General features: G+C 41.2%; 1 protein-coding gene across 8 annotated transcripts in view; it reads right to left on the bottom strand.

Moving 5' to 3' along the window:
- DACH1 (dachshund family transcription factor 1) overlaps positions 1-25,149 on the bottom strand; it is a 355,617-nt gene extending 330,468 nt beyond the window's left edge. For all 8 annotated transcript variants that reach the window (XM_081858109.1, XM_081858105.1, XM_081858106.1 and 5 more), the window contains exon 1: positions 24,394-25,149. In XM_081858109.1, coding sequence (XP_081714235.1) covers positions 24,394-25,127 — 734 coding nt within the window. In that variant the 5' untranslated portion in view covers positions 25,128-25,149. The remainder of the gene's footprint in view (positions 1-24,393) is intronic.
- Between the last annotated feature and the right edge of the window lie 2,815 nt (positions 25,150-27,964).

Here is a 27,964-nt window from a genome sequence, read left to right as displayed (position 1 = left end):
TCTCCTAAAGAATGGCAGAAATCATATTATTATGAAAACAAATACCAGCTAGAGAGAAGAATGAATGAGAATGAGAATCCATCAAATAATTAAAACAACCTACTAATTTTCACTGTATAACAAAGGAGGAACAGTGAGTGTTACATAATTTACAAAAACGGCAAGACATCATCATAAATCCTGCTGACAAAAGAGGAGCTGCTGTTCTTTGGAATAGGATCCATTATACTGCCAAGACCACAAACAATTCAATAATAAAGGCAACTTGGCATCTCAAATTAAATTCCATTTATTTTTAGCCCCATTTTTAGTAAGATGTATCTCTATAAACACAAACGCCTTATCTGAAAGAAGGTTGATTAAATAAAATCTCCAATAAATAAATAAATCCCAAAATGTTAAGCTCTGCAAGCCAAAAAACAACAACACCAGTTATCTTAGAACAGTAGCATGCTTCTGCCCCTCTGAACCAAATCTCTAAATCTTTCCCTGACGGTTGGCTTCAAGCCCATTGTTGAATATCTATCTACATAAATACTAGATTCTATGCATGCACTATAAATACTAGATGAATGTCACTTTCAACAATAGAAAGCACTTTCTTTTCCACAGTGGACATTTAATGGTATATAATATTCTCATCTTAATATAGAAAATTAAGCTGTTAACCAGTGCAGCTGAAAATGCCCCATAAAAATCTACAAACCATTAACACCAAAGATGCACTAAATGAATTAATATTTTAGCAATTCATTAAATATTGAGAATACTCATTCTAACAGGGACCTTAAGTTTTCAGAATGTTTAACCTCTTACTTTCTTTAAAATTTAAAATGGTTATTGCTCTCCACCATTAGCAATACTGAGCACAAAATTATTGTATTTTATATAGGACGAGTTGTAAGGTCAACCAAAACCATTTTATGAAACATCCTTAATCGGATTGAGGCTACCTATACATGATGTTTTATTCTAGAAACAATGGAGACTGAGTACTTGTTTTTTTCTATGAAGTCCACACACAATCTAAATCCGTTGCATATTTTTTGCAACCAGAAAGAACTTCTTGAGAAACTGGTTTCATTCCAAGAACAAAAGCTCAAAGTACAGGAACACTAAGTTGTGGGGAGTAGCAGGCCAAGGTGTGAGAAGAGACTTTGAAAACCAACCACAGTTTTGCTTTTGCTTTTTCAGTGTTTGAAAAGTGCATCTCAAAAGGTGGAAGACAGTCTTCATGCCTTCTAAAAGGCCATAATAATTGCCTGTTCTATCAGAAGAGGTTCACACCAAACCCTCTTGGTCTTATGCCAATCAAGGCTAACAGCAAACACTCTTGGTAGTCTGAAAGAAAACCAAATCTTATAGAAAGCTTAAGAAAGCTAGTTTTATAAGAGACCTGAAGACGTTTTAAAAGAGAGAGCATTCACTCAAAGACAAAACATTCACCTCACTTTTTTGCCTCTGGGAAACTGTTTCTCTTTTTTTCTTTTTTGTATTGTCCTAACTTCTGCAACGCAGATGGTGTTGTGGTCTAAACCACTGAGCCTAGGGCTTGCCAATCGAAAGGTCACGGTTCGAATCCCTGCGACAGGGCAAGCTCCCGTTGCTCGGTCCCTGCTCCTGCCAACCTAGCAGTTCAAAAGCACGTCAAAGTGCAAGTAGATAAATAGGTACCGCTCTGACGGGAAGGTAAATGGTGTTTCCATGCGCTGCTCTTGTTCACCAGAAGCGGCTTAGTCATGCTGGCCACATGACCCGGAAGCTGTACGCCGGCTCCCTCGGCCAATAAAGCGAGATGAGTGCCACAACCCCAGAGTCGGTCACGACTGGACCTAATGGTCAGGGGTCCCTTTACCTTTAAACTTCTGCAACATCTGTTTGACAGTTGGAGAAGAGTGTGTATACACATTAGGAGACCAAAGCATCTCTCAGGTCACTTTCAGATCTCTTAGAGACTATGTTCGGCCAAGGAGCAAAAGAGCAGAAACTAGTCACTTCTTCACCATTGCCTATAGTGAGTACAAAACCAACAAGATGTAGTTATGTGGTTGGCCCCAGAAAGGGGCGTGAGGTGTTAATCCCTGTTAAATTCAGAGTTTAACACCTATATGGTAGGTGATAATTGCTACATTCCAATAGGATTAGCACAGTGGTTCCCATAAGGGCTGCACTGGAGGAGCTTCCCAAGACTAATTTCACATGGACAGGGCTAGCTGCCCTCTGGCAAGCCGTTAAAGCAGTCTTGCATTCTGCTATTATGTAATACTAGTATTTTGGCACCTCATTAAAACAAGAAACTTGATGAAAAGTTGAGCTAGTGCAAAAAAATAATAATTTAAGAATATGTTATATAGTGTTATGAATTGCAATACCACTGAATTTATTAGTAGCTCAGAAGTCACACACAGAGAGACATGCAATGATTACTTCCTTTCCCTTGGACTAAACTATTATTTCTTGAAGTTTCTTGAACAGATAATGTTTGTTTGTTTACTCCATATAATCTACAGATGAACCCAGAAGGAAGTATTTGGGTGTCATTGCACACAAAATATTTTTAACCACACCACTAAGTTTGCACTAGGCTACTTTTACTTTTAACTGTTTACTTGTGCTTTTTTATCTTGTGAACCACGCTGAGACCTTGTGATGAAGGGCAGGATAAATCTAATAAATAAATTAAATAAAAAATAAGAATAAAATGTGGACCTTTCCAGAATTTCCATTTATGTGGTAAATATAATGTACTCATGCAAAGTTTACAATTCCTAGTCACCGATGGCGCCTAACAACCAATCCCTGGCAGACTTCCATACAGAATAGTGAAATGTTCGGTCTTATTTTAAGTCCAAATGAAGACAGAACACCTCTTTCTCTACAAAGCATACAGAACTGAACGAAATGTGGTTTGCACAATAAGGACCTGAGAGGGAGAAAGTCTGGAGAAGATTGGTGAGGGGAGCATTCAAACTTTTAAATCTTCCATTAATCTTGATTAAAAACATATACTTGGAAGTATCAGCCATGCTGTTTGCATTGTTTGTGGCAGTGGGGTCAAATAAGATTACTACTTCAAATATAAGGCCTTAATTTTACCGTGCGTAAGATTTCTGATGTCAGTGACAAAAATCCAGTTGTCAAAGGATTGCTTTCTTTCATTGTAGGCAGCACAGTTTAATTCCTTTTTAGTTTTATACTTTTTATCTGTAAGAAACTCATGTTCTTTTTCACAGATATTTCGTCTAAACTAACGCAAGGTCCACCATCGTCACAGCTGGTCTCTTTGGGCCAGATGCAGCACTGCAAATAAAATAACTCCTGCAAACATGTCAAAATTATTGCTCTTTTTAAACTTCAGACTTCTAGAAAGTTCAAAGTTCCTGTGATCCTTGTATATGGCAAGTAAGCACTCTGAAGCCATGTACCATGAAGGCAACTTTATATCATTAAAAAAATCATTAAAATTAAGATAGCTTGAAACAGTGGAGCAGATTAAAAGGCGGGGGGGGGATAAAACGCTCTTCCAGACACACTGCCAGCTCTCTCCTTGCCCCCATGTCCTCAGTTGGTACTTAATTACTCTTCTCTTACTTATGAAGATTGTCACTGCCTAGGTCTTCTATGAAGGAGCAAGGCGGCCATCCTGAGATTTTCAGTCACAGATTAGCACACATGGCCAAAGCCGGGAAAGCTGAAAAAAGGCCACAACCACAAGTGAAGACATGTCCCCCAATAAACAAATAAAAAGAAGCTGCACAGTGGATAACAGCAGCATAGATACAAGCAATTGATCCAACTGACTATATATTAGCTCTTCAACCTCACTCCTAAGCTTTGAGGTTTTTTCCCATTTCCTTCACACAAAACACTCAATATCTCCCGATATTCAAGTTTCCCATCCCCACACCATTCAAATACAATAAAAGTGATCAGCAACCAGCTCTGTAACAGCAGACAAGCACTCCACAGGAGGCCAAACTGGGTCATCAGGCCATTCTTGAAAGCCAACTGCACTGTAAACTACAATCTAAAATTCTGATTTTGGAATGCAGTTCTCTGTGTTAGTGGTTAACACACGTAATTAATAAAATGTCTAACTTCCATATCATCTTTATGCACTTAAATATAAAATCAAAACAACCACTGTACTGTTCAAAAATTATAATGAAGACACTCCAGGCGTGTGTTGCTGGTATATAACAACTTTTTATGGTGGCTAGAATCTTTCAGCCCCTTAGAGTTCTGAATCACAATACACTCAGGGGCTTAGCAAATCTTCTGATGAGACATGTCATGTTCTATTTTATTGCTTTAATACAACCCTTGCATTGCACTCCAGCTACATCACCAGTAGCTAAAATGTTCCAATACAAACAGGAGCATAAATGATGATATTACACCCTATGGAATGCATTCATAAAAATATAACCCGGCTTCTTTAAGAAGTGACGCAGAATTTCATCTTTTACTGTGAAACAAGATAAATATTTAGATAAGATCCATGAGCATTCCATAATTTCACCTTGTGCAGTTTTGCTTTGAGGTGCCAGCTGCAGTTTGAATTGCTCTTGATGGATTTAAAATATTGTTTGCCTTTTTAAAAACGGAATTAGCCATCCATGTTTTAAGCTGAACTACACAATTGCATGGTAAGTTATTGCATGAAACACTCCTGGGGACTATCTGGCCAATTGGAAAAGGCAGCGACGGATCGCTAATCACCACTGAAATCATTGATAATGCTGTCTATCCACACTAAGACAGACAAAAGCTGAAATGTATTAAACACAGCAATCCATCATCCTGCAGATGGGCGAACAAAACCTACAGAGTTCAGACAGAGTGACTCTGGCTGCTAATGATGGCCGAAGTACTATCAGCTCACTCACTGCTACACCCTAGCCTTCGCTGATGTGGCGCTTCATAAGAATAACAAAAGCATTTGCAAATAAATACAAGTCACTCTGTAGGATTTCAGTATTGTGCATGTTGCCAGAAATCGTCTACTATTAAAAAACTACTGAAAGTTTTGTTTGTTTCTTTTTTTTTGCACAAAGGGGGAAGTTGCAAAATGGAATTGCGAGATGGAATTGCAAGATGACATAGCTAGTCCAAATAATATTAACAATTTGAAGAGTAAAGTCTCTTAAGAAATCAATACTGGAACTGTAGCCATCACTTCCACATTAGAAGCAGTAATGAAATTTAAATATAAGCAAGTAGGAAACACTGGAAAAGCCAAGAGAAAGCCTATATTTCTGTAAAGAGCAACAAAATTCTAATATATGTAAACATGTCCCAACATCAGGAGAAGGAAGAGAAAAATAACTAGGACAGAATGCTGTATTATTTAAAAAATAAAGAGCTATTTGAGAAAGTTGCATTTTCTTTCTGGCTTCTTTCTTTCTTGTAGGACAGATGAGTCACACAATATAGCCAAAGGAAAAACGGCAACTGCTATCACCACATTAGTAAAGTATAAAAGGAAAAGACACTTTCCTCAACATTTCAGCCTTGTCATTTCCAATTTTCTGCTCTTTGGACATGCTTGTATTCAAATTCTGGAACATCTATTCAGCATATCAATCCTAATTAGACAATCTGGGTCTGGAAAGGATGAGAGCTGGGTCATTTGCATAATTTAATCATAAATACTCAGTGATACATATTTCCAAATGCATTTGTACAATTATCTTTTCATCCTTGGGGCAATGGTATTAATATGATTAGGCAATATTTCTGGAAAAAACAGACAAGTATGCACTCTTTTTAACTGCAGCTTAGGGCGATATGAAAAATTAATTAATTTCTGAAGAAAATCAATTTCTGTACGTGACCACATTAGACACTGCTAAACCAAGACACAGAATACTCTCTCAATCAGGACATTTTATCAGCCCTTTTCTAAATTCTGGTTGTCATATGAATGTTTCAATAATAAAACCGCTAGCTTAAAACCATCTATCCTAATACCCACAAGATGAGGAAGTGACTATGTTCTCATTTTACTCAAATAAAAATATATTCTAATGGAATGCTATTTGACCATTCATTAGGAAACCATGGCGTTCGATCTTAGCTTCTGTGATCTTTTTAAAATGTTAGTAACATCGAAGAACCAATGAGCCAAAGCATCCTAAACCCTAAATATTTTAATTAAAATAGGACTACTTGTTTGTTTTACTATTAAAATAAATACAACATATCTTTAAAAGATTTATGCACATTACAAAATAATGGGATTGCATGTGGAATACAGTTAAGCATCCAAGTGACTAATCTGGAGGGTATTTCAGAAAGGTACAGCTTTGTATGATAATTGGTACTAAAAATTACATGTTAGAGTCTTAGAGAGGCACCATATCTATTTCTTCTCAATCAACAAAAAAGTAGGAATTACTGCATGCAAATGTTCAATATTCATTTAATTTGCATGAAGGTGCTTGAACAAATTTTTTATTCTAACAAGCTCATTTTTCATGCGTTTTGTCTTTCATCCTAATCTAGCATCTGTCATTCCTTTTTGAAGTTATTATCGGCCCAATTCCCTCTTGGACATGGTTGCTGGGTGACCGGTATCTTAGCACCCACTTTGACAGGAACAGATGTGAATCTGATCAAGAGATTTCCCATGAGTACCTGAAATCACAAACAACTTTTGTCAAAAACAAACAGCCTCACTGTCATGCCCCCTTTAAAAAACAAACACACAAACCAACACTCTCTTTCCTCACCACAACTCATCCCTCCCAAAGATGACACAGAATTCATCTTTAACATACAGTAAATTCAATAATCTACAATGGTTCCACAAGTGTCCTGGTATTTACTGTTGACTCAATTGTAGTAGAAAAACATGGTCTGAGTAATAACTGCTAACAATACTTTTTTTGTATCACTTTTTTGAAAATGAGTTTCTGAGACCAGTATAAGACGTGAGCTGGACACACATGAAATGAATTAAAGGGCCTGCATGAGGTTAAAGACTCCACCCAGGGAGGAGGGTGTCAGCAATCTCTCTGCATGAGTCATTGTTCTGGCATTATTTCATTCCAATCACATTCTGCTTGGATCAGATAATTTGGCTGAAACTTTGCAACCAAAGTTATTGATCTAACTGCACCCGTAACGTCAGAATTCCCTGCCACCAGAGGAGGCTTCCTACTGTGTCTCTGCGCTGGGTTTGTTTCCCTCCAATCAGGAGGTAACAACTCATGGGGAAACGTCAAGGATGGGGTTCCTCTGAGAGCAAGTACTTCTTACTCAATCAACATTTTGGCTCTTATATGAGTGAAGAATTGTGCTCCCAACTTAATTTCCGGAGTGGCTAAGCATGCATTTTTGTTTGGAGTTTCAACAGCTCTATGTTGAAATTACAAGTACAACTTATTTTTTAGTTTTACAAGCAATTTAACTAAAGACATGGCTTATGCGAGTTATATAATCAATTTTTAATTCACATATTCAGCTCTAAAACCATTCCAGCATATGACACAACCCAATTTTTGCTGCACCAACAAGTGACAAGATGCACCAGCTGTTGTGTCCAGGCACAGCAGTTCACTCTGCGAAAAGTTCTACACTCTCACCATACTCAAGTCAAGCCCAATGGATATTATTAGTATTGTTATTAGTATTGTTATTAGTATTGTTTCAATTTATATACTGCCCTTTTTCAAAAGATCTCAGGGTGGTGTACAACATCACATTACAAAACATCAATGATAAAAATTTAATAAAAACATGGTAAAAAGCATACAGACAGACATCTTAATAGTAGAATAATCATAATAATAGCAGTCCCTCACACTTTTATGCCCAATATGTGTGTGACTGTGGACATGCACATCGCGCCAAACCCAGAAGTGACCCAAAAAATCACAAAAAGGGGCAGAACAGGGCGTGGTGGGACAGGGACAAAATAGGGTGTTTGCGAGCTTTTTCAATGGAAATTCAAATATATGCAACTTCACTTAAACACGCGGTACCTCAAAACAAACCCTTGCGTAAATCAGCAGTTGCCTATATGCACTAAGAAGGAATGGTCAATTGGTAGCCTGATGCATTTTTTCCCTTGCTGCCCATACCAAATTTTAATCAAAGCAAGGTAAAATGTTTGCCCACAGTTTCACCCATAAGGGAAAGAAAAATATTAATGTTACATTTCTCTTTTGAAATATGTGTGTAGTTCCACAGCTGTACCTGGTTTTGGGTGATTGTAACTCAGAAATCCTATGCATGTTTACTCAGCATGTTTACTTCAATGAAATTTACTCCAAGGTAAGTGCAAACAGGAATGCAGCCTAAGCTTGCAATACTGTTGCGCTCCACCCTAACCTAAGAGCAGTGCAAGACTCTTGGGGTTTGTGTTTCCTTTTGGAAATGAGGCAGAGTGGAGACTGTCGTGTTTTTATGATAAATGGTCTATTTCACATATACACAACCTGAGCCTGCGATGGAGGGGCTCAAAGCATTGACACCCCAAAAGGGTGTTGTTTCTTTCATAGCCAAAGCCTTGGATTAAAGCAGAAATCTAACATCGTGCTCTGCTTCTCTAGCTTTTAACCTTGCAGCTTTACTTCTAGGTCACATTACATACTTTCAACACACAATTTTTGTCCTTCTCACTATCTGCGAGTTAAGAGTTGCCATCTCACACAGAACCACCTCTCCTTTGTTCTCTTAATGGCCCATCACCCAAGCAATTACCTGAACACAGGAAGACAGTATGGCATGATTAGAACTTGCTGAGTCCTAGGATTAGGTGTCTGACACCCAGTTTAACACACCAAGCCTCAATTAAATTCTAACACTTACTGGAATTTAGAGTGGTCTGGCACCCACAAATTCATAACTCTACTAAGCACACTTACATGAGAGTATGCCACATTAAATTATGAGTAAACATGCATAGGATTGTTCCGCGCAAAAAAAGGCCTGCCTAACCTACAATATAAGCATAACAGCAGTGAAGAAGGAAGTAATAAATATTTAGAAATATAATCCATGCAAGTTTCCAAAAATACCCCATTGACTGAATACTGCAGACAACAGATGTGACATGAGGGACTGATCAAATCCAACCCCAAAGGTCTCCTGTATTTAGGATTAAGTTGTTCATTACATTCCCATGGAGAACCTAACATTTGTATAAATCTATGGTTTTATAAAAGCAGGTTAAGTTTCTGTCCCTTGGGATTTTTGGCAGTGTGAAGCATAGTAGTGCAGATCCTGGTGATGTTTAATTCTATATGCATTCTATTCCAGGAAAAAGTAAATTACTATGATGCAACTCATATACACAGCTAAGTAACACTGATGTAAATGGCACTGCAGTTGCTCATTTATGCTGCCCTTCATAATTGGAAACAGGGTTACTTTCAAAGTCCTGCTCATTTGGGGAGGGGGAGATGCAGACAGAAGGAATCAGAATGTCTGCAAACCTCTTAAATAAATACATAAATGAAGTTAAGAGGCTTTTTAGAATGTCCATCATATGATCCCAGGGTGGCTTGCATTTCAACAGAACAATGAGAACAATTCAAATACGATTTATAAGAGCAGGTAAAAATACAACATCTTTTAAACCACAAAACCCCAGGAAGCAACTACACAGGTGGTAACAATAATTCTAAAAACCCACAGAAGCCCATGCTTTTAACTGATTCCAAAACAAGTGTTGGTGCCAGGCATATTTCATGGAAGAGGCCATTCCATAAATGAAGGACTACCACTGAAAAGGTCCTGCCCCATGTCATCATGTAATGCACCTCTCCCAGTGGAAGAACACTGAGAAGAGGTATCTAGGACCACAAGCAGGCTGATACAGGGAGGGATGCTCCTTCAGATATGGAGGTCTCAAGTCATTTAAGGATAATGGATGGAAGTTCTCCTCAATTCCAACCATACCTTTATGCTGCAGACCATCTTCCCACACTCGCCGGTACTTCTCATTTCCAAGCAGAAGACATTAGACAGAAAACTACAATCAGTCTCTGCCTCTCTCCCCAACGTCTCTCATCCTGGACAGCAACAATGCAATGGGGATGAGGGAAGGTGCACCTCTTTTTTTTTTCCAAATGGGAAAGATTGCAACAGAAGATGTTCAAAACACCTGGCACAATCCAGCTGAAGTCATGCACTTTCAAATTCCAGTGGTTTACTTTCAAGCTCTCAGTTTTATATATTTTGCCTACAATTCTCCCTCTACCTGTGTCCAGGAACATACACCAATAATGCAGGCATTATTGGAATAGATATTCCATTAACTTTTTAAATACTTTGTTCTGACAAAGCAAATAATCTCCTTGACTACCTTGTTTTCCATAGCACACTTGAAGACGGTGGTATGCTTTGAAGCATAACCTAAAATAGTAAGATGAGAAGACAACTGTTTCATTCTAGTTAAACACCTCCATCCTAAACAGATTTGCTCTGCTCATAACAATGTAACAATAATTGATGACGGGGTTATTTGAAACACTGTCCCTCCTAGTCACCACTGTTTCATCACTGTATATCAAAGATTCATATTAAAATCCTTGCATCGGTATTAATGTTTTTTCATTCATACATGCAGCAAAGTTTTGGAGATCCAGTCATGCACAAGAAGAATCTTTTTTATATTTAAAAAAAAACACTCGTGCAAAATGTAATAATCCTGAAAGTCTGAATTGAGCCTATCACTCAGCCATGTTTCAATAACACAGTGCTTCCACCCACTGGCTTATGAACAACCTACCTTCTGTACCCTCCCCTCCTTGCCTTCCACTAAACATAGTTGTTTGCAACGTCCAATCTATGGCTAACACCTTGCCTCCAAACTGCCTTTAAATCCTGCATTTGTGTTTAGGAGGAAGGATACTAACCTTAATTTGCCAGTTCAGACAAAAGGTAAACCACAGTTAGCAAAAGCCAGGGAGTGCAGACTGAGAGAGAAGAAGAGGGAGCTCATGAGATCATGACAGCCTAATGGAGCCATAACAGCGGAACACAGTAAACGCAAACAGAGAAGGAGTTGTTTGCTGCAGGCTGCAAATCTCACTCATGAGCAAGGCAACAAAACAGCATGCTTAGCTTTTCCATCCATAAATATAGACCATTCTCACTAGAATACATACACAGATGATAATGGTTTGTTGAGAAAATAATTCCCTTTTGAAAAAGATACTAAATCTTGAAATGTATCCCAATTTTCAAGATTTTCAACAAATATTTGCTTGTACCTGTTGTCCTTGATCTAGTAGTGCCTTCTTTTTACATTGCCATACTGCTCCAGGATGCAGGCAGCGCTGTGGTCTAAACCACAGAGCCTAGGGCTTGCTGATCAGAAGGTCGGTAGTTCGAATCCCTGCAATGGGGTGAGCTCCCGTTGTTCGGTCCCAGCTCCTGCCCACCTAGCAATTCGAAAGCATGTCAAAGTGCAAGTAGATAAATAGGTACCACTCCGGCGGGAAGGTAAACGGCGTTTCCGTGCGCTGCTGTGGTTCGCCAGAAGCGACTTAGTCATGCTGGCCACATGACCTGGAAAAACTGTCTGCGGACAAACGTTGGCTCCCTTGGCCAGTAAAGTGAGATGAGCGCCACAACCCCAGAGTCCTTCACAAATGGACTTAACTGTCAGGGGTCCTTTACCTTTACTGCTCCAGTCAATAGCAGATGCTAGAAAATTCTTCTGTGCATGCTATCACAAAAAGTCACATTTCCTTATCAAACTGCCTTTCTTTAGGAATTATTCAGGCATTAGCTATCCCTCACCATGGGATTCTCTTGAGAATTAGAAATATCACACGAGGATAAAGGAGATAGAGCTCAGACAGTTGAGCCTGAAAAGGCAGAGGCTTAATCTTAGGGTCGTGGGTTTGAGCCCCATGTTGGGCAAAAGATTCCTACATTGGAGGGGGTTATGTTAGATGACCCTCATGGTTCCTTCCAGCTCCACAATTCTATCATTCTATGTTTCTAAAGAAACATATGTTTCTTCCATAAAGCCAATGGTAAAGCTGACAACATAAACAGCCAACGCCTATTCATATAATAACATCATGCATGAAGGACTGTAAGACTAGGAAAATGTTTATTGCTCATGTTTTATCTCCTTATTCAGCCAACGAGAGTCCGTAAAATATTTATCTCAGCAACACAAGTGTAAAGGGTAACACTCATCTATTTGGACCTTGGTGCGAAGAGCAGGGATGGAATACTAGCATAAGAAGAATATAGTGCCCCCCACCATCAAATAATATGAGGCACCCAGTAAGTCTAATTGTGACTCCATGTGGTCCTTCATTCAGCATTAACCAGCAAGACCAAGAGGAGAGTCAAACAAACACACAACTGAAAAATCTGAGCTCTTCTGAAGCCTCCTGCAGCAATGGTGTATGTGCATATAATTAAAATTAATTTACAAAATAAACTGAAAATTTATTTTCCAACTATTTCTATTGTTTTCTATAAGGTTAAGATAATTAAAAAAGTAATAATGCCACCTGCAGTGAAGAGGGGAAATACTTGAAAAGCAACAGGTGATGCTTTTCTGCTCTTTGGTACTCTGAAAGACATAACTTTAAACAAGCTCTGTAAAAACCTGGTTTGTTTCCAATCTGAGCAATGGTACTGCACATATGTCAGAGCTGGGTTCTCCTCCAATTATAACGAAGTGTCATAAACAGCATTTGGAACAGACAATATTTGCCATCTTACCCAGCTCTAAGAAAGAAAATATAGGTGAGGTGAAACCTTTCACAAGACCTAAACTATTGATGCTTACGCCATTGACACTGCGGCATGCACACGCAGGTTTTAAAGTTATAAATATCTGAGGCAGCAAGGAGAGAAAGCGAATCAAATAAGCATCAACTACGTACAAGCAAGGTTATTTTAGCTATTTTGGGCAGATGGTGGTTAAACAAAAAAGTGGTATTCTGAATAATATGTAAACACAGTATGCTAAGTAACGCTGAACTATATATTCCAACAATGGCTCAAAAACCAAATTATGTTTAGGCATTCACTTGAAGGTGCAATGTTTAAATATGGGGATGAGGGCAGGGCCTGTGAATGTCAGCTTAGACCATGAATTAGAGTAAAACCTTGTGCATGATCGGGGCCCTGTTACATTCAAGTAAGCATGAGAAAATCCTCCTACAGACATTCCCTGGTCAACACAGGCAGGTCAGGGACTGAGCAGTAATGACCCATCACACTGGGTGAATGTCATCACAGCTTTGTCCACATCTAGCAAAAGATTCCTGGTCCTCAAATACTGTATAGACGAAATATCCTGCCTCTGTATGGCAACAATTACACTCAGCAGCATCCTTCTTTTTGCATGAGACCAGGCACCACCGGACAGAGGGTCTTCTGCATGGCCTTTGACAAGAATGACTGCATCCACACATAACAATAAGCTATTTAACCATGGTTTGTTCAACAAACCAATAGCTATCTGATAGACAAGCAAACAAACCAAACATGTCTTTTGTTTCTAGCTGCTCTCACCTTGTCCTTCTATAAGCTTGGAGGGGCTGGGGTTGGCAAGCAACCTATGGGTATGTAAGACTGTTATAAAGTATAAACAAACCATGGATTCAACTTTTAAAACAGATTGTAAAAAATATCCATAGTTGCGTTATGAAACACAGCTCTATAGCAGTAAGAACCATCTTGGCTGAGAGCCCTGGAAGACCTGCCTTGTAGGACTCTCTCCACCTGGCCAGGGAAGGTGGAGCCTTGGATGACGCCAGCTACAAAAGCTGAGGCTGAACAGATTCTTGGGCTGGGGTATTGTTTGAGAGGGTTTGTAGTGGGGCGCAAGGGTTGCTGCTGTTGTTGATGCTTATTTTAGATCTTGTGGTTTATGTGGAAATTGTTCGGTTTGGTTATGCATTTCAATTACTCTTTATGGCTATCTTTGTTATGTTGTAGTGATGTGTTTTTTCATGTTGTAAGCCGCTTTGAGCATAGTTTGAACTGGGGAAAGGTGTCTTACAAATAAAATAATGTATGCATGTATGTGTACATATTTTTAAGCTTTCAAATGTGTAAGCAGGCAAAACTATTCTAACAGTATTTTTAAAATCTTCTCAATTAGAAGCTAATCAAATATATTAACAAATAGGAATGATATTTAGCTATACCTAATTACCATGCCTTTAAATAGTGGCATATCTTTAAAGAAATGTGTAACATTTGTCTTTACAAATGTATAATTTTAAGCAAGTATTCTGGCATTCTCTTCAAACATAATTCTGCTTTGGCTTTGACTCTGAGGTATCCAACCCTTGCCAGATATGTTAAATTGTTTGCTGCAGTTGTGGTTTCCTCTTTCTCCTAACACATTACTTAGCGAGTTGTTGTGAATACACAAGTGAACCATAACTCTTGGCAAAGGCTAAGCAGCAAGAGATGTACTGTACTAAAGCAAAACAGTCGCATTCATTCCTTCAAACTGTTATGCTGGTTTTAGCAGCACCGGCCACACCTGCCCCTAAAGGTGGTGAACTGTCTCTGTGTTTCATAGATACTGCCACAGGCCAAATCAGATTAGCATTTAAAGGTGGAAAGGGGAAATAAGTTCTGCAACAGAATAACATCACTTCTCTAAAGGAGATGGGTTTTCTCAACAATATACAACGCAACAGGGAAATTGCATCCAGCTTCTTCACTGGTAAACACTTTTTGCCACTTTAAAATTATGTTTACTACAACAAAAATTATGTCTCTCTTCATTTTCACTAACTTCAAACTACACCCCACCCAAGGCAGACTGCAACTGCACTTAGGTGAAACAAACAACAAGTGATACTATTATTATTATTATTATTATTATTATCTATAAAATTTGTGTATCACCCTTCATCCAAATATCACAGGGCAGTTTACAAAATAAGAACTCAAGAATACATACAATAATAACAAGCATAAACAACAACAACCCTACCCACTGTCAAAACAAAACAAATTCCTTCCAGTAGCACCTTAAAGACCAACTAAGTCAGTTCTTGGTATGAGCTTTCGTGTGCATGCACACTTCTTCAGATACGTATCTGAAGAAGTGTGCATGCACACGAAAGCTCATACCAAGAACTGACTTAGTTGGTCTTTAAGGTGCTACTGGAAGGAATTTGTTTTGTTTTGACTATGGCAGACCAACACGGCTACCTATCTGTAACTGGACCTACCCACTGTGTTATTGTTAAATTTCAGTTCATAGCAATGAAGTCTGCAATACTCATTTCCATGGAAATGTTTTATGGAGAATCATACAATGGCCCGTGCTGGAAGGTTTAGCAGAAGCAACAGGGAGTCACACAGAGAGTAGCTAAACGACAGAATTTGCTGTGCAGTGGTAGCTGCCAACTTGGATGCCTTTAAAAGCTGGTGGGCCAAGAGTAGCCAACGCAGTGCCCTCCAGATGTTGTTGGACGACTCCCATCACCCCTGACAACTGGCCATGCTGGGGCTGATGGGAGTTGTAGCCCCACCACACCTGAAGAGCACCACAGTGACTACCCCTGCTTTAGACAAATTCATGGAAGATATGGCTATCCAGGATGGCTCTGTGCTACCTCCAGGGCGAGAGGCCGTCTCCCTCTGTATGCCGGTTACTGAGGAGCACAAGTGAGGAACATGCTGTTGGGTTCAAACACTTTTTGCAGACTTCCCACAGTCATCTGGTTAGCCACTGTGAGAAGAGAATGCTGGACCAGATGGGCCTTGGGTCTGATCTAGCAGGCTTCTTCTTAAAACTATGGTCCTTCGAGACAGTGTGTTGAAAAATATTCCACAGACTCCAATGGGATTTAATGTCCCAAATAAGACCAGTGAGAACTGTGAGAGTAAACAATTCAAGGATCCCAAATGACAGGTTCAACCTATGCATGCTATTCAAGTTTTACTCAGAGAAGACCTACTGATATTATTAAATGACCTACTTTAATATTATTAAATGACCTACTTTGAAATTCTTGAACAATGGGTCTACTCTGAGTGAAATCTAGTTGAAGACCATTCCATGTCCCATTAAGTTTGGAACCAAAGATCTGCTTATATTACAGCAAACTCATTTAAAAAGGAATTGTTAATATTAGGTTTGACCAATGCCAGTGAAAGGATATCACAGTCCTGCTAACAAACCATTTAAAAACTTTTGAAAATATTAAAGACACATCATCAGATGAAAGTTACACCATCACTGCAGTTCTGAAATGCTTCACATATGTGTAGAAATCTATTGTTAGCACACACACACACAAAAACACCTGTCATTTCTAACAGGGCTGGAAATATGGAGTCTGACTTAACCTAGAAAACACGATTACAGTTCAATCCGATACATGTCTATTCAGGAGTTAAGTTCCACTGAGTTCAACGGGACTTACTTCCAGGTACTATATGCATTTATAGCATAGCAGGCTTTTTCACATATTCTCCATTCTTCACAAAATTCATAACAAAGATTACAGCACGTTTGATACAATGTACAGTTAAATAGGAATTAAGTCTAAATTTAACAGGAATGAGTCAGGCTGATGAACAGAAAATGTATCAGTATTATGATATGAGCATTCATTTTTTAAAAAAAAGAACACTCAAATGAGCATTCATAGGATATAGTCGAGTTCCATAAACTCACTTTGATAAAACACTGGAGAGATAGAGAGAGAGAGAGAGAGAGGGAGGGAGGGAGAAAGAAAGAGAAGCTTATTTGTAATAGGCCCTCAAGAAATATCTAGATTTGTTGCCTGGCAGATATTGACTTTTTGTAAATTACTCTTTGTCACATAGGCATGTATTTAGGCAACTTAAAACCTGTCATCAGTTTTTTGTTTTCTCAGCCCACATTATATTGCTGTTTTAGTATGCAAAAGTAGAGATTATTTTTGGAGGGTGAGGATCTGTCCATGAACAGGACTTGCCGGCCAAAGATATGCATGGAAGCATTTTAAAATCACGATTACAAAGTAAAGCAGATGAAAAAAGTTAGATGCTTTAAATAACTAATGACGAACAAAGCCAATTTGAACATAACATTTGTATCGGCCCTGTGGCTTAAAACAGACAGTTGAATGTTTGAGATTTTGGACTGACTTGTTCCTGTTATTTCTAACTAACTAATTTTCTTGTGTGGAATTCAACATTTCCCCTACATCCTCACCTTCAGAGAGAAATATTTGCATTTTTTTTAAAAAAACCAGTCTTGCATGTGTGTTCAAGAATCACACTTACCTGACCTAGCCATTGCTATGGTAAGTTTATAAATCAATACTATAGCTCCAAAGGAAATGCAACCAATCTTAGATGATGCAATTTCTCCATTTCTGTCATACGTTACAAACCATGCATGACACATATGCAACACATTTCAGACAATGAATCAGAGGAATTTTGAGTGATATATTAAAGCACTAACAAAAAAAAGGACAAGCAATACAAGACCACTATTAAATAGCAGAAAACAAACTTCTGTTGACAGCTATTTCAGAATATATGCCACACAATTTATCCTCACTGATTACGTAAACATTCAAGTAGTGCAAGAATTTACTGCAAAATTTTGCAAGGTAAATTCCACATATCGGAGATCTGAATATTTTGATTTCCCACAATCAAAAAACAGGAATAGAACTAGAAGTGTTATTATTTGCCTCAACATTTAAATGCACAAGATTGTTGCATTGTCATTTGCAGTCTACTGCAATCCATATTTGACCTAAATATCAATGGCCTTCAATATCAATAAATCTACATTCACTGAAAGTCAGTATTATTAAATAACTTTTAGTAACACAAGTAGATATCTTGCCCTGTAAAAAATATCATGAGATTTACAAATATGAAGTGCAATGTGGCGTTGAGATTTGCATGAGAAGTTAAAGCAAGAATTTATAAGTAACAAGCAACTGTGTGTCTCTTATTTCTTCTAAATATATTAGGTTGTAGCAGTTTCACAAAATTAATTTTGCTTTTTAAAAATAATAACTGTAAATATAAGTAAGCAATAACTCCCATTTGTATAACAAGTTGATGTCATTATTAATAAATAGAGCTATTTCTACTTGCAAAATGATGGCTATAAACCATATAATTTAAGCTAATCACCTGAGTGAGTCAAAAAGGAATTCTGCAGCCAAGTCTCTCAAACAAAGAATATATATTTACATCACTGCAATCTGGTAAGTGCAAACTAGAAAAAGACTAAATATCAACGTGAAAATCAAATATTTGATTAACATTATAACCACATACACGTCTCTGTATTCTGCATCCATAAGTGTTGTGCAATATGGGGGGAAATTATATAGGACCTACTGTACTATCAGTTGGATCCAGACTCATACTGAGAGTAGACCCCTTGAAATCAATGGGACCTAAGTTTGTTGTCTAACATGAAGTATAAGTGAATAAAATAATTTCAATGGATCTACTTTAAACTCAAGTCTGGATCCAAGCCTACAAGTACTGTAAGGAATTGTGATTCTGATGACAAAGCATTTCTATACTCTATATTTTAGAAAGCAAGAGTTTTGAAATCATTATTATCCTTTAAATGCTGCCCTTTAAGGTCTTTGTAAATCTTGGAACACACACAATTTTTAAGCAAGTGTGCTGCAGGATAAAATGCCCATTCCATGAATTATATACATTTGACTGTACTATTTATATAGAGGGGGGATCTAACTTTTAAATAAAAAAGTGGGAAAATTCACCAAAGTGTGTCATGCAGAAAAGAAATATTATCTAATATTGGCTCCTCTTGCATATTTTTTTCCAGCAAAGCTTTGGGAAGACAGACCTATTTGTGTGTGACCTCCTGGCATGCTGTACTCCAAAAGCCATTAGTTCTCATTCCTACAAAAAGAACGTGCGAACGTCACTAGCAATTCTTCACTTTTACTTTGCCTGTCGGTGTACCCATTGAATAGCATCTTGTAAGATCAGCAAAGGGTTAGGGAACAAATCCATATTCACACAGGGCCTCATCCAAAAGCTATGCCAACCAAAGGGTTGCTAAAGATGAAGATGATTATGTTTTAGGAGAAAACACCAAGAGTTCTGAAATGAATTAGTAAATCTAGCAGCCAGAGAATTAAGCCTAGCTGCAAAACATTGGCGTTTGTTTCAGTCATCACTCATGAAAGCTGACAGCCAGCCTCAACCCACGAACTAATTAAATCAGAGAATTTGGATTTAGGAACTTAACTTGTACCGAGGACTGATGGTATCCTTAGGACTGCAATTCTAAGCACCCTTGCTTATATAGGGTAACTCGGTGGAACATGTTTTCAAGGAAGCCTACTTAGTACTAGGCTGTAAACTGGCTTAAATCTAAGTGCTTTTACCATGTGTGCTCTGCTGACTGATCTGACCATTTGATATTTGCCACCTTCTAGTCTGATTTTTCATCACTGTTTCCTACCTGTTCTGTTGCTGGCCATTTCTTAGTTCCTACACATTTTTAATTGACCAAAGCCAACTCTATTCTGCTCTAATATTATTCGGATTGCACAATATGCATTCATATCATCATCCCTTGCTTACATTAAAAAAGAGAGAAATTGTTCTGCCTTTAACAACAGCCTCTGACAGAAACCTAATCTACGGAAAACGATCTTTGCACTTTTTTTTGGACTAAACTACTACATAGAATCATACAAGTGTCTAGAGCCAAAGGGCATACAGTTCAGAGGCACATTAAGACAAGAAACTTAATGCCTAGTTGGCATCATGGAAATATTTGTATAGGAAATACACTGCGATTCAGAAATCTATGTTAAAATGCCATTATTTTTCTAATCCACATCTGTTAATAATATTCAGAAAATAGCCTTATGTCCTTTCTAAAAGAAAGCAATATATTACAGCACAGATAATTCAGGTAAGTACAAGCACTTTGCGTAAATAAGACATTGTAAATCAGACACTTTCTTTATAAGCCACATGGCTTCTCTTTCAAAAAAGATGTCGCTTTTCATACAGATAAGTTGATTTAAGTACTTCACAGCAACTGATGACTAATGAATCAAAACTTATTAAGGGAAACCAAATTGGTTTATTATTCACAACAAATTAATAGCTTTTTTGAAATATCATTTGATTAAACAGTATATTAGCCTTGACTAAATGGTTAGCATCATCAACTCCCTCCAACCACAGCCACCCAAAAATGATGTTGACCAAGGTTGTCAGCTTGCTGAGATGTGTATATAACAATAATATATTTGCTTTGAAGTTACATTTTATCTCACCCATAAATGCTTTTTTTTTTTTTTACATAAAAATGTATTTTAGATAACTCAGTGATGACAGACAGATAGTTTCCAAAAGGAACGTAGATAGGCAGGGATGTTTGTGTGCAAATGAAAAGTAACAAAAAGTGAGAAATTAATTTAAAAAAAAAAACAGTACCACAAATTGATGAGGCAACCGTTTGCCCTTGACGTATTGAAAAATACTGCTTCATTTGTACATGTTTACTGAAGGGTTTTTCAATAAACTTATTTGCTTAGCTTACAGAAGCGACGGTTTATCAGCTTCACTCTTACTGAAATTAATCCTTCGCCATGCTGACTTACAATAAAACAAGCACTCAAAATCACAGAAAGAGGCAGGAAGCCACCTCCTTTTTGGCTGCAATCCTCAGAACACCTCACTGGAACTTGGAGAAAACTTACATAGGATTGTGCTGCTTGTTCCAAAATCATGTTGCAGGTATGTGGAAGTCCAGGGACTTGACCCACAAACATATACAGACTCACAAACAATGTTGCTTACACCTGTTAGGCTACAATCATATGCACACTTTTCTGGAAGACTTGGAACCCAATGGAGATTACTTCTGAGGAGACATTCCCCGGATTGCACTGCTAATGTTGTGCTGATGTTTCGCTTATGTCTAGGATATTTGATTTAACCAGCTGAGCATTCTAACCTCTCAATTTTTAGTGTAAAAATGGGGGGGGTCCCCCTACCGTGCTCTTTGCTTCTCCCTTTAAAAAGTGTCTCTACTATTCTAACTTAATTCAGTGAGGAAGAAAACACAGCCATAACAGCCATAACAAAGCGCAGTAAAATAACAAGATGAGAAGTCAGAGGAGTTAACTCTAAAAGTACTGCTGCATCGTAATAACCCCCAATATAAGAAGAAAATATTAAAGTGTAAAGATTCTACATCTTCAAAGAGGGGAAAGCGTTAACTGGAAACGATTTAGAAAACCTGATCTAAAGTTTCACACGCAGCTGTCTGAAAAAGTCTTAGGATTCTCAGCTGAGAAATCAAGTCTCCCAACCACACTGCTATTCACACACAACTGTTTCCATATTGTAATTTTTTTTTGTTTTGAACCGTATCAGGAGTCTGCGCCCCAGTTCCAACCCCTGAATCCTAAAACTAACAGAATCAGTGCTAATGCCCTCAGACTTGAACTTTCTGTTCTAAAGGGGTTTGTTATTTTCAACAATAGGAATGTCCTCTTTTGACAGATTTCATCCCCCTTCCTTTGCTCCCCCAGCCCCACCCATTCCCCTCTTGTGCCAAGCAAATCCTATCCTCTCTTCCTTCCTCAGTAGAATAATCTCCAGTGGAGGAGAGGGGTATCTTCTTCACTACCTAATTCCTAAACTCTGAAACAAGGTTGGGTTCTGGGCTATCTGCAGATGTCTAAAGAACAACTGTGGCATGAAAAGTCTGGTGGCGAGAGAAGAGGTAAATGTGCACCTCTAGACAAAATTTATCTAATTACTTCGCACTTGGAAAACTTTTTCTGGTTTAACAGCACTGTCTCTACACAAACACACACACACACACACACACACACACACACACAGAGGTTCCATAGGAAAAGCTTTTAAAAAAACTTGTAGGTTCGTGTTGGGCAAACTTCTGCTCATACGACTTTTGAGTCATACAAAGTTTTAACCAGCAAAATAATGAGGAAAGAGAACCGTCTCATTTACGTGCAATTCAAATAATTAGACCAAAAAAATGCACCTACTGGAAATGGATATTTCCCAATTGTTTTCTTCCACAAGTTAACTAAAGACTACAGGGGTATATTAAACAAAACAAATCTGCTAAGAAGAACTAAAAAGACAAGGCCCATTTTACAATCTACCATCCCAAGCAACTTTCCTTTAAGAGAACCTTTAAATTTCCTTTTTATTCAGAAGAGCTAAAGATGTATCAGGACAAAATGTTCCTGCTTTTTACTACAGAATTTCAGCGTGTTTTACAGATGTTAAACTTGGAAAGAAGGTTTTGTTGTGTGTGCATACATGTGACCATTTAATTGTAGAAGGATAACTCATCTGATCACCAACTCAAGAAACCCACAACTGACTTTTTTCATTTGATTCAGTTATACTGAAACTAGTTTAAAATTAAATCTGAATTTAATACCAGTATGAATTTAATACCAATTATCTTAAAATTGAATCTGGGCAAAAATATGTGCCACTTTTTATATGGAAGAAACTCTGTGTTTATACTTACTAATATGAAAATTAGGAATATTTAGACTGTGAACTGAACAACGTTTTATTTCTATTTCATGGAGAAACCTTTCTGCCCAATGACTACCTGACTTGTGGAAAGTAGTTGGCACTTAAGTCTCCAAGTAAGTGGTTTTGCTTAGCATCCTTACATATGTAAAGAGAGAACCCATTATAAATTATAAATAGCATGCTTGCTCCCCATCTATAAATAGAGACATATTATGAGAAAGGCATATGAGCTGTATGAGCACAGATTGTGTATCATGCTCCCAGGTACTATGCATGCTTTGTGAGGAAATGTGTAAATTAGAAAAATATAGACTTGATTTATATCACACTTTTTCTTGCTGATTTTTTTCAAATCACCAATCATGGTGTATCTATGAGCATTCTTTTGCCCTCATGTTTTAAATTCAGTTCTTCCACTACAGCTCCCTCTTCAGTCAAATCCACTTTGCTACTACAAAGGTCCTTTCTCTATTTCCAACTGCCCAGGGTGTCGTGTCATCAGCTATGTTTGCACAAGCAAAGTATAGGATGGCAATTGTCTGCAGAAAAAATGGTATTCGCTCAGAGCTTCCCATAAACCTATGCCTATCTGGTGGGTCTTATTCTGAATAAATAAATCACACATCCTAATAACGATGGTTTGTCCAGCATCACTCAAAATTAAGTCTTCACTCTGCATAAGCATGCATCAAAGCAGTACACAAAGTCCTACTTTTTAAAACGTGACTAGAGAGGGTTATTTATTATGTCTAAGTTACTACTTAACTCCTATCAGTCCTTAACTCAAATCAACACCACAGTTAAGTGGTTCTCTGTGTTGTGAAACACTGACATCAGTAAGGCCTCTTACGCTGCCTAGCAGCAGTGCTACTGGTGCTTTTCAAAAGATACATATACTGTATTTCTAGGCATGGGTGCACAGGATGGAAAAGTGCATATGGGTGCCCTGAAATAAACAAACCCCCCACCCACCCACTCCTCGCTCCCTTCTCCTTGCTCTCTAGGCTAATCTACTTCTTTACTAGAAAAATGGGCAAAGATCAGGTTGCAAAAATTGAAGATTTGAAGCTTTTAATAAAAGCCTTTACAGTCAGAAGATTAGTAATGTCTTACTGATAAGGATGGGATGAAGTGTTGTCACAGCTTAAAGGACTCAATTCTGAAACTTTTTGTCAGTGTGTGAAGATTCCCAAGTCCTATTGTGTGCCTTATTTGGAGTGTGCCTTCCTCAACAGCTGCAAACTGGATTGAAAAGGTGCCCTTGTGCAGGTGTCTTGGTTCCCCCACCCAGTGACAACACTTGTGCAACATCTGGGGGCAAGGAACTTGGACTTCCATGCATCTGTTGGAACCCTGGGCATCTGCCAACTAAACACCGGGCCTGTGTGCTCACCTCTATATTAAAAGTGTGTCATCCTTCCTTTTCCCCTTCCAAAGGAGATTGACAGAGGGGGGCGGGAGACTTCAAAGTGGCAACAGAAAAGGGTCAGGTTTCCATTTCATTTTAGTAAGGCTCCATTGCTGAGCTTGCTTCCAAGGGAGCCGAACTGCACTTCTGCAGCCACTTACCTGGGAGCAAGCCCAAGCCAACTAAAGTGGAGGGTCACTTCCACATAAACCGGTCTGTAAGTCCCGCTGAACTTTTGAGCCAAACATGCTCAGGGCTGAGCTGCACGTGTTTACATGCAGCAGCAGAAGAGGCAGAGATCGCCCTAGAGGCGCTCTGAGCAAGAGTGTGCGCGTGTGTATTTATTAGAGAGGAGAGCTCGGCGGGGTGTTTTGAGAAGCTGCGCAAAGCGCTCCAGAGGGGCGCACGCTATTTCCCACCCCCCTTTCCTTTCTCTTCGCCGCCTTTTGGGCTTTTCTTGCGCCTTTTCTGCCCGCGCTTACCTTGCGTTGGTGCAGTCGTTGTAGAGGGTCTCGAAATCCTTCCTGGAGATGAGCTTGCAGCGGTTGACGCCGGGCTGGATGGCGCCCAGGCCCCTGAGGATCCGGACCTGCTCCACGTTGCAGACGACGGGCGTGATCTCCAGGCGCTTGAGCTTGGTGTAGACGGTGTGCAAGCCGCCCACCAGGTGCTTGAGGAAGAGGTCGAAGGCCTGAGGCAGGCAGATCAGCTCGCAGCCCTCCACCGTGAACGAGGCCACCTTGGCGCCCCGGAGGTCCACCATCTTGCACTCGTTGTTCTGAGGCGTGTTCTCCACCGGCGAAGGGGTCGAGTACACCGGCTTGCCCGGCACGCCGACGCCGGCAGAGGGGCCCGCGCTGGGCGCAGGTTGGGGGCCGCCGCCGCCTGCGCTGGAGGCTCCTCCGCTGGAAGCGCCGCCGGTGCCCAAACTGGCGCTGCCATTGCTCTCCCCGCCCCCGTTGCTGGAGGCGGCTGTGGTGGACGACGACGCCGCCGCCGGCGCCGCCGCGACGGGCTCCGTCCGGAACAGGCTGGCCGCCCCCGACGAGGCCGCCGCCGCCGCCGCCGCTGCTACCGCCGAGGCGGCTGCGGCCGGCGGGGAGGCGGCCGACGAGGTGCTGGTGCTGGTGGTGGCGGTGCAGGCGGCCGAGGTGGAGATGGGCGGCTGAGGGGGCACCAGCTGCGCCGGCGGGATCAGGGGAGCCGGGGCGGCCATGGCCGCATGAGGCGGCGAGGCGGGAGCACCCCACCCCCTTCACGGAAAAGTGGGCAGGGGGGGGGCGCGCAAAATCAGCGGAGAGGCGGGAGGCGGCCGTTGGGTTTGCTTATGCGGGGAAAGGGAGGAAAGTTGGCTCCCTCGCGCGCGCCGCGGAGAGGGTTTAAAAAGCCATGTTTGGGGGCGGAAAGTGCGCGCGGGGGGGGGGGCGCAGAAAGAGAGAGAGGAAAGAGGCGCGCGCGCGGGTGGCGGGGGAGGAAGCGTCCCGGCAGCAACTGTGAGGAGAAGGAAGGAGAAGTCCGCTTTGGAAAGTGGTGGCGCAGGAGGAGGAGGAGGCGGCGGCGCAGGCGAGGGGCGAGCTGGGCTTGTGGTGCGTCTCTTCTCTCGCTGCTTCTTCGTCTTCTTCTCCGCCCCCCCCCCTCCCCTCTTCCTCACTAGCACCTAGTTAAAAAGAGGAAGGAGGCGGGCTGCCGGTGCGGGGCTGGAGCTGGGCGCTCGCTCTCGCCGGGACGCGGAGCCAGAGGAGGAGGAAGGTGGAGGTGCGCGCGGGAGGGAGGCTGGAGCGAAGCGCCGGCTGCTGCTGCTGCTGCTCCTCCCGCGGCTGCCAGCCAGCCTCTTCTCCTGGCTTCTCTGGCCGTGGACGAGTTGTTGTTGTCACACGGTACAGGGAAAGGGGCGGAGCTCCGGCAACTTGAAATGCCCCTTGGAAGCGCGCCCCAGCCTCTCCCGCACCCGCGCCGCGGCGGCGGCGGGCAGCAACCTAAATTAGCCAACCAGGAAGCCGAGAGCCAAAGGGAGAGGGGAAGCGAGATGCGCGGGGAGATCTCTCCTCCTCCTCCTCCTCTCCAGAAACCGTTAGATTGCATGTTTCACGTTTCATCCCATCAGAGGTGAGCTCTGACATTTTCCAATTCCCACTCCTCGCCCCCCCCCGCTTTCTCCCGCCCCTCCCCCAAGGGTACGCGGGGGGTGGGGGGTGGGAGAAAGAGAAGCAACCCGCTTGTCAACACGAGTTTGATGGAGAACGCGCTCTAAAATGGACCCAGGGACAAGCGGTTGGTGCAAGACACGAAGGGCCCCAAAGATTTTAGTTTTATTTTATTTTTTTTAAGTAAGGGGAAAGTAGCGCGCGGAGCAACAGCGCTCCTGTTTTCCTAAGTGTCACTTAGGACTTACTTGCGAAAACAAAACCCCGTTTCAAAAGCGAGGTGGAAGGATCGGAGTGGGGGGGGGGGATAACATGCTTTCATTTGTACACTCCAGTCCTTTGAAGATAGTGAACAATTGCAGAGAGCGATTGGGGGGGGGGAGAGGCTGGAAGTTGCATATTTGTTTATTAACGCTGCTCGGAGTGGGAAGGGAAGCGTCAGAATTACCGCCCCTTAGAGCGCTTTGTTGTGCGAAGAAGGGCTGGGATGAAACGCGAAGCGCACGGAGAAGAAAGAAGGGGAGAGAACTGCAGATATATATAGCATTTCCGGGAAATAATAGGCATTTATGGATCAAAGAGCCCAAGGTACTTACATTTAATGCAGTTGAGAAATAACATATGTTGTGGGAAGGGATTCTCAAAGCAAGAAAGCTGGCGGGGTAGACATATAGAAGGGGGCAGATGTTCGCCAATAAACTGCTGCAGCGAATCTCTCTCCCCCCCCCCATATCGCCCCCCCTTCCTTTACACCGAGGCGTTTTCAGAAATACAGAACCTCCGATTTGAACGTGTGCCTGTCTCTTTCTTGGGGCTTCCGCCTGTATTTTGACGGCTCCTCTGTTTGTCTTGTGTCCCTATTATTGCCGCGGGGGGGGGGGGACAGAAAGGAATTACCGAGCGCTGCTTTGAACTAGAGGTGGAGTAACTTTGCAAACGTTTCCTAAGCGGAGCGAAGTCTACCCGGACGGCGCTGTGCCATCAACAGGTAGCACCGCCGCCTGATCCGGGCTGAGATCTCTTTGGAAGGAGCGGCGCCGTGTTTACTTGGGAGTCAACCTGCGCAGAATCGGACTAGAAGGAAGCCTGCGTGTTTCATATGACTCTGGCCCTCGCGCTGCCAGGCTCAAACGGGGGGGGGGGGGGGGAGAGCGATCTGGCGTGCGATGCGCTCAAAACTAAGGCTCTGGCCGGTGAGCCCTTGCTGGTGCTCAGCGGAAGGCTGCGCACCTGCTTACATCTCGCTCGCCCCATTGATGCGACGGGGATGGCAAGGGGCCTTGCGCTTCGCCTGGATCGCGCGCCCCCCCTGGATCGCGCGCCCCACCGAAGGCAGCAGGACTCTCAAGCAGCTCTGGCAGAGCTCTGCACTTGGGAAGCGCGCTGCTGCTGCTGCTTTTGCGCCCTACCTGCAGCCCATGAATGACTGAGGCCCTTGGCCTGCGCTCTTCTGCTTAGTGGAGTCCGCTGGAGTTTTGCCACGCGGGTGGCGAAGCCAATAAGGGCAGAGAAGTAGTGGGGGTGACACCGCTCGGAGCAGTGCCAGCCAAGCCCAAAGCCTTCTCTTTCACAAGTCTGAAAGCAGAATCAATACCTTCCCTTAGGGCCCAATTGTTTATGGCTATTAAAAGCGCCACAAGCAGGCTGCGTAGTAAAGAGCTTGCTCTTTGCTAAACAATTTTGGGACCTACTGAGAGGGAGACTCCGCTGGGGGGAAAAAAGCATTTTCCTGAAGCTGGATGACACATTTTAAAAAGCAAAATGTGTGGCTGAAGATGAATTTGTAAAGTTTTGTTTTTTAAAAACTTCCATCTCTAGGAAACATTAGGAAAATAAAGCCAGGAGCCACCCCTCGGGCTTCCCATTTTCTGCTAAGGTTGAAATCATTGAGAGATGCTTGAAAGGTTGT

Source organism: Podarcis erhardii (genome assembly GCF_964252035.2).
Source record: "Podarcis erhardii genome assembly, chromosome: 4".
Lineage (NCBI taxonomy): Eukaryota > Metazoa > Chordata > Lepidosauria > Squamata > Lacertidae > Podarcis > Podarcis erhardii.
This window is presented reverse-complemented; position numbering and strand designations above follow the sequence as displayed.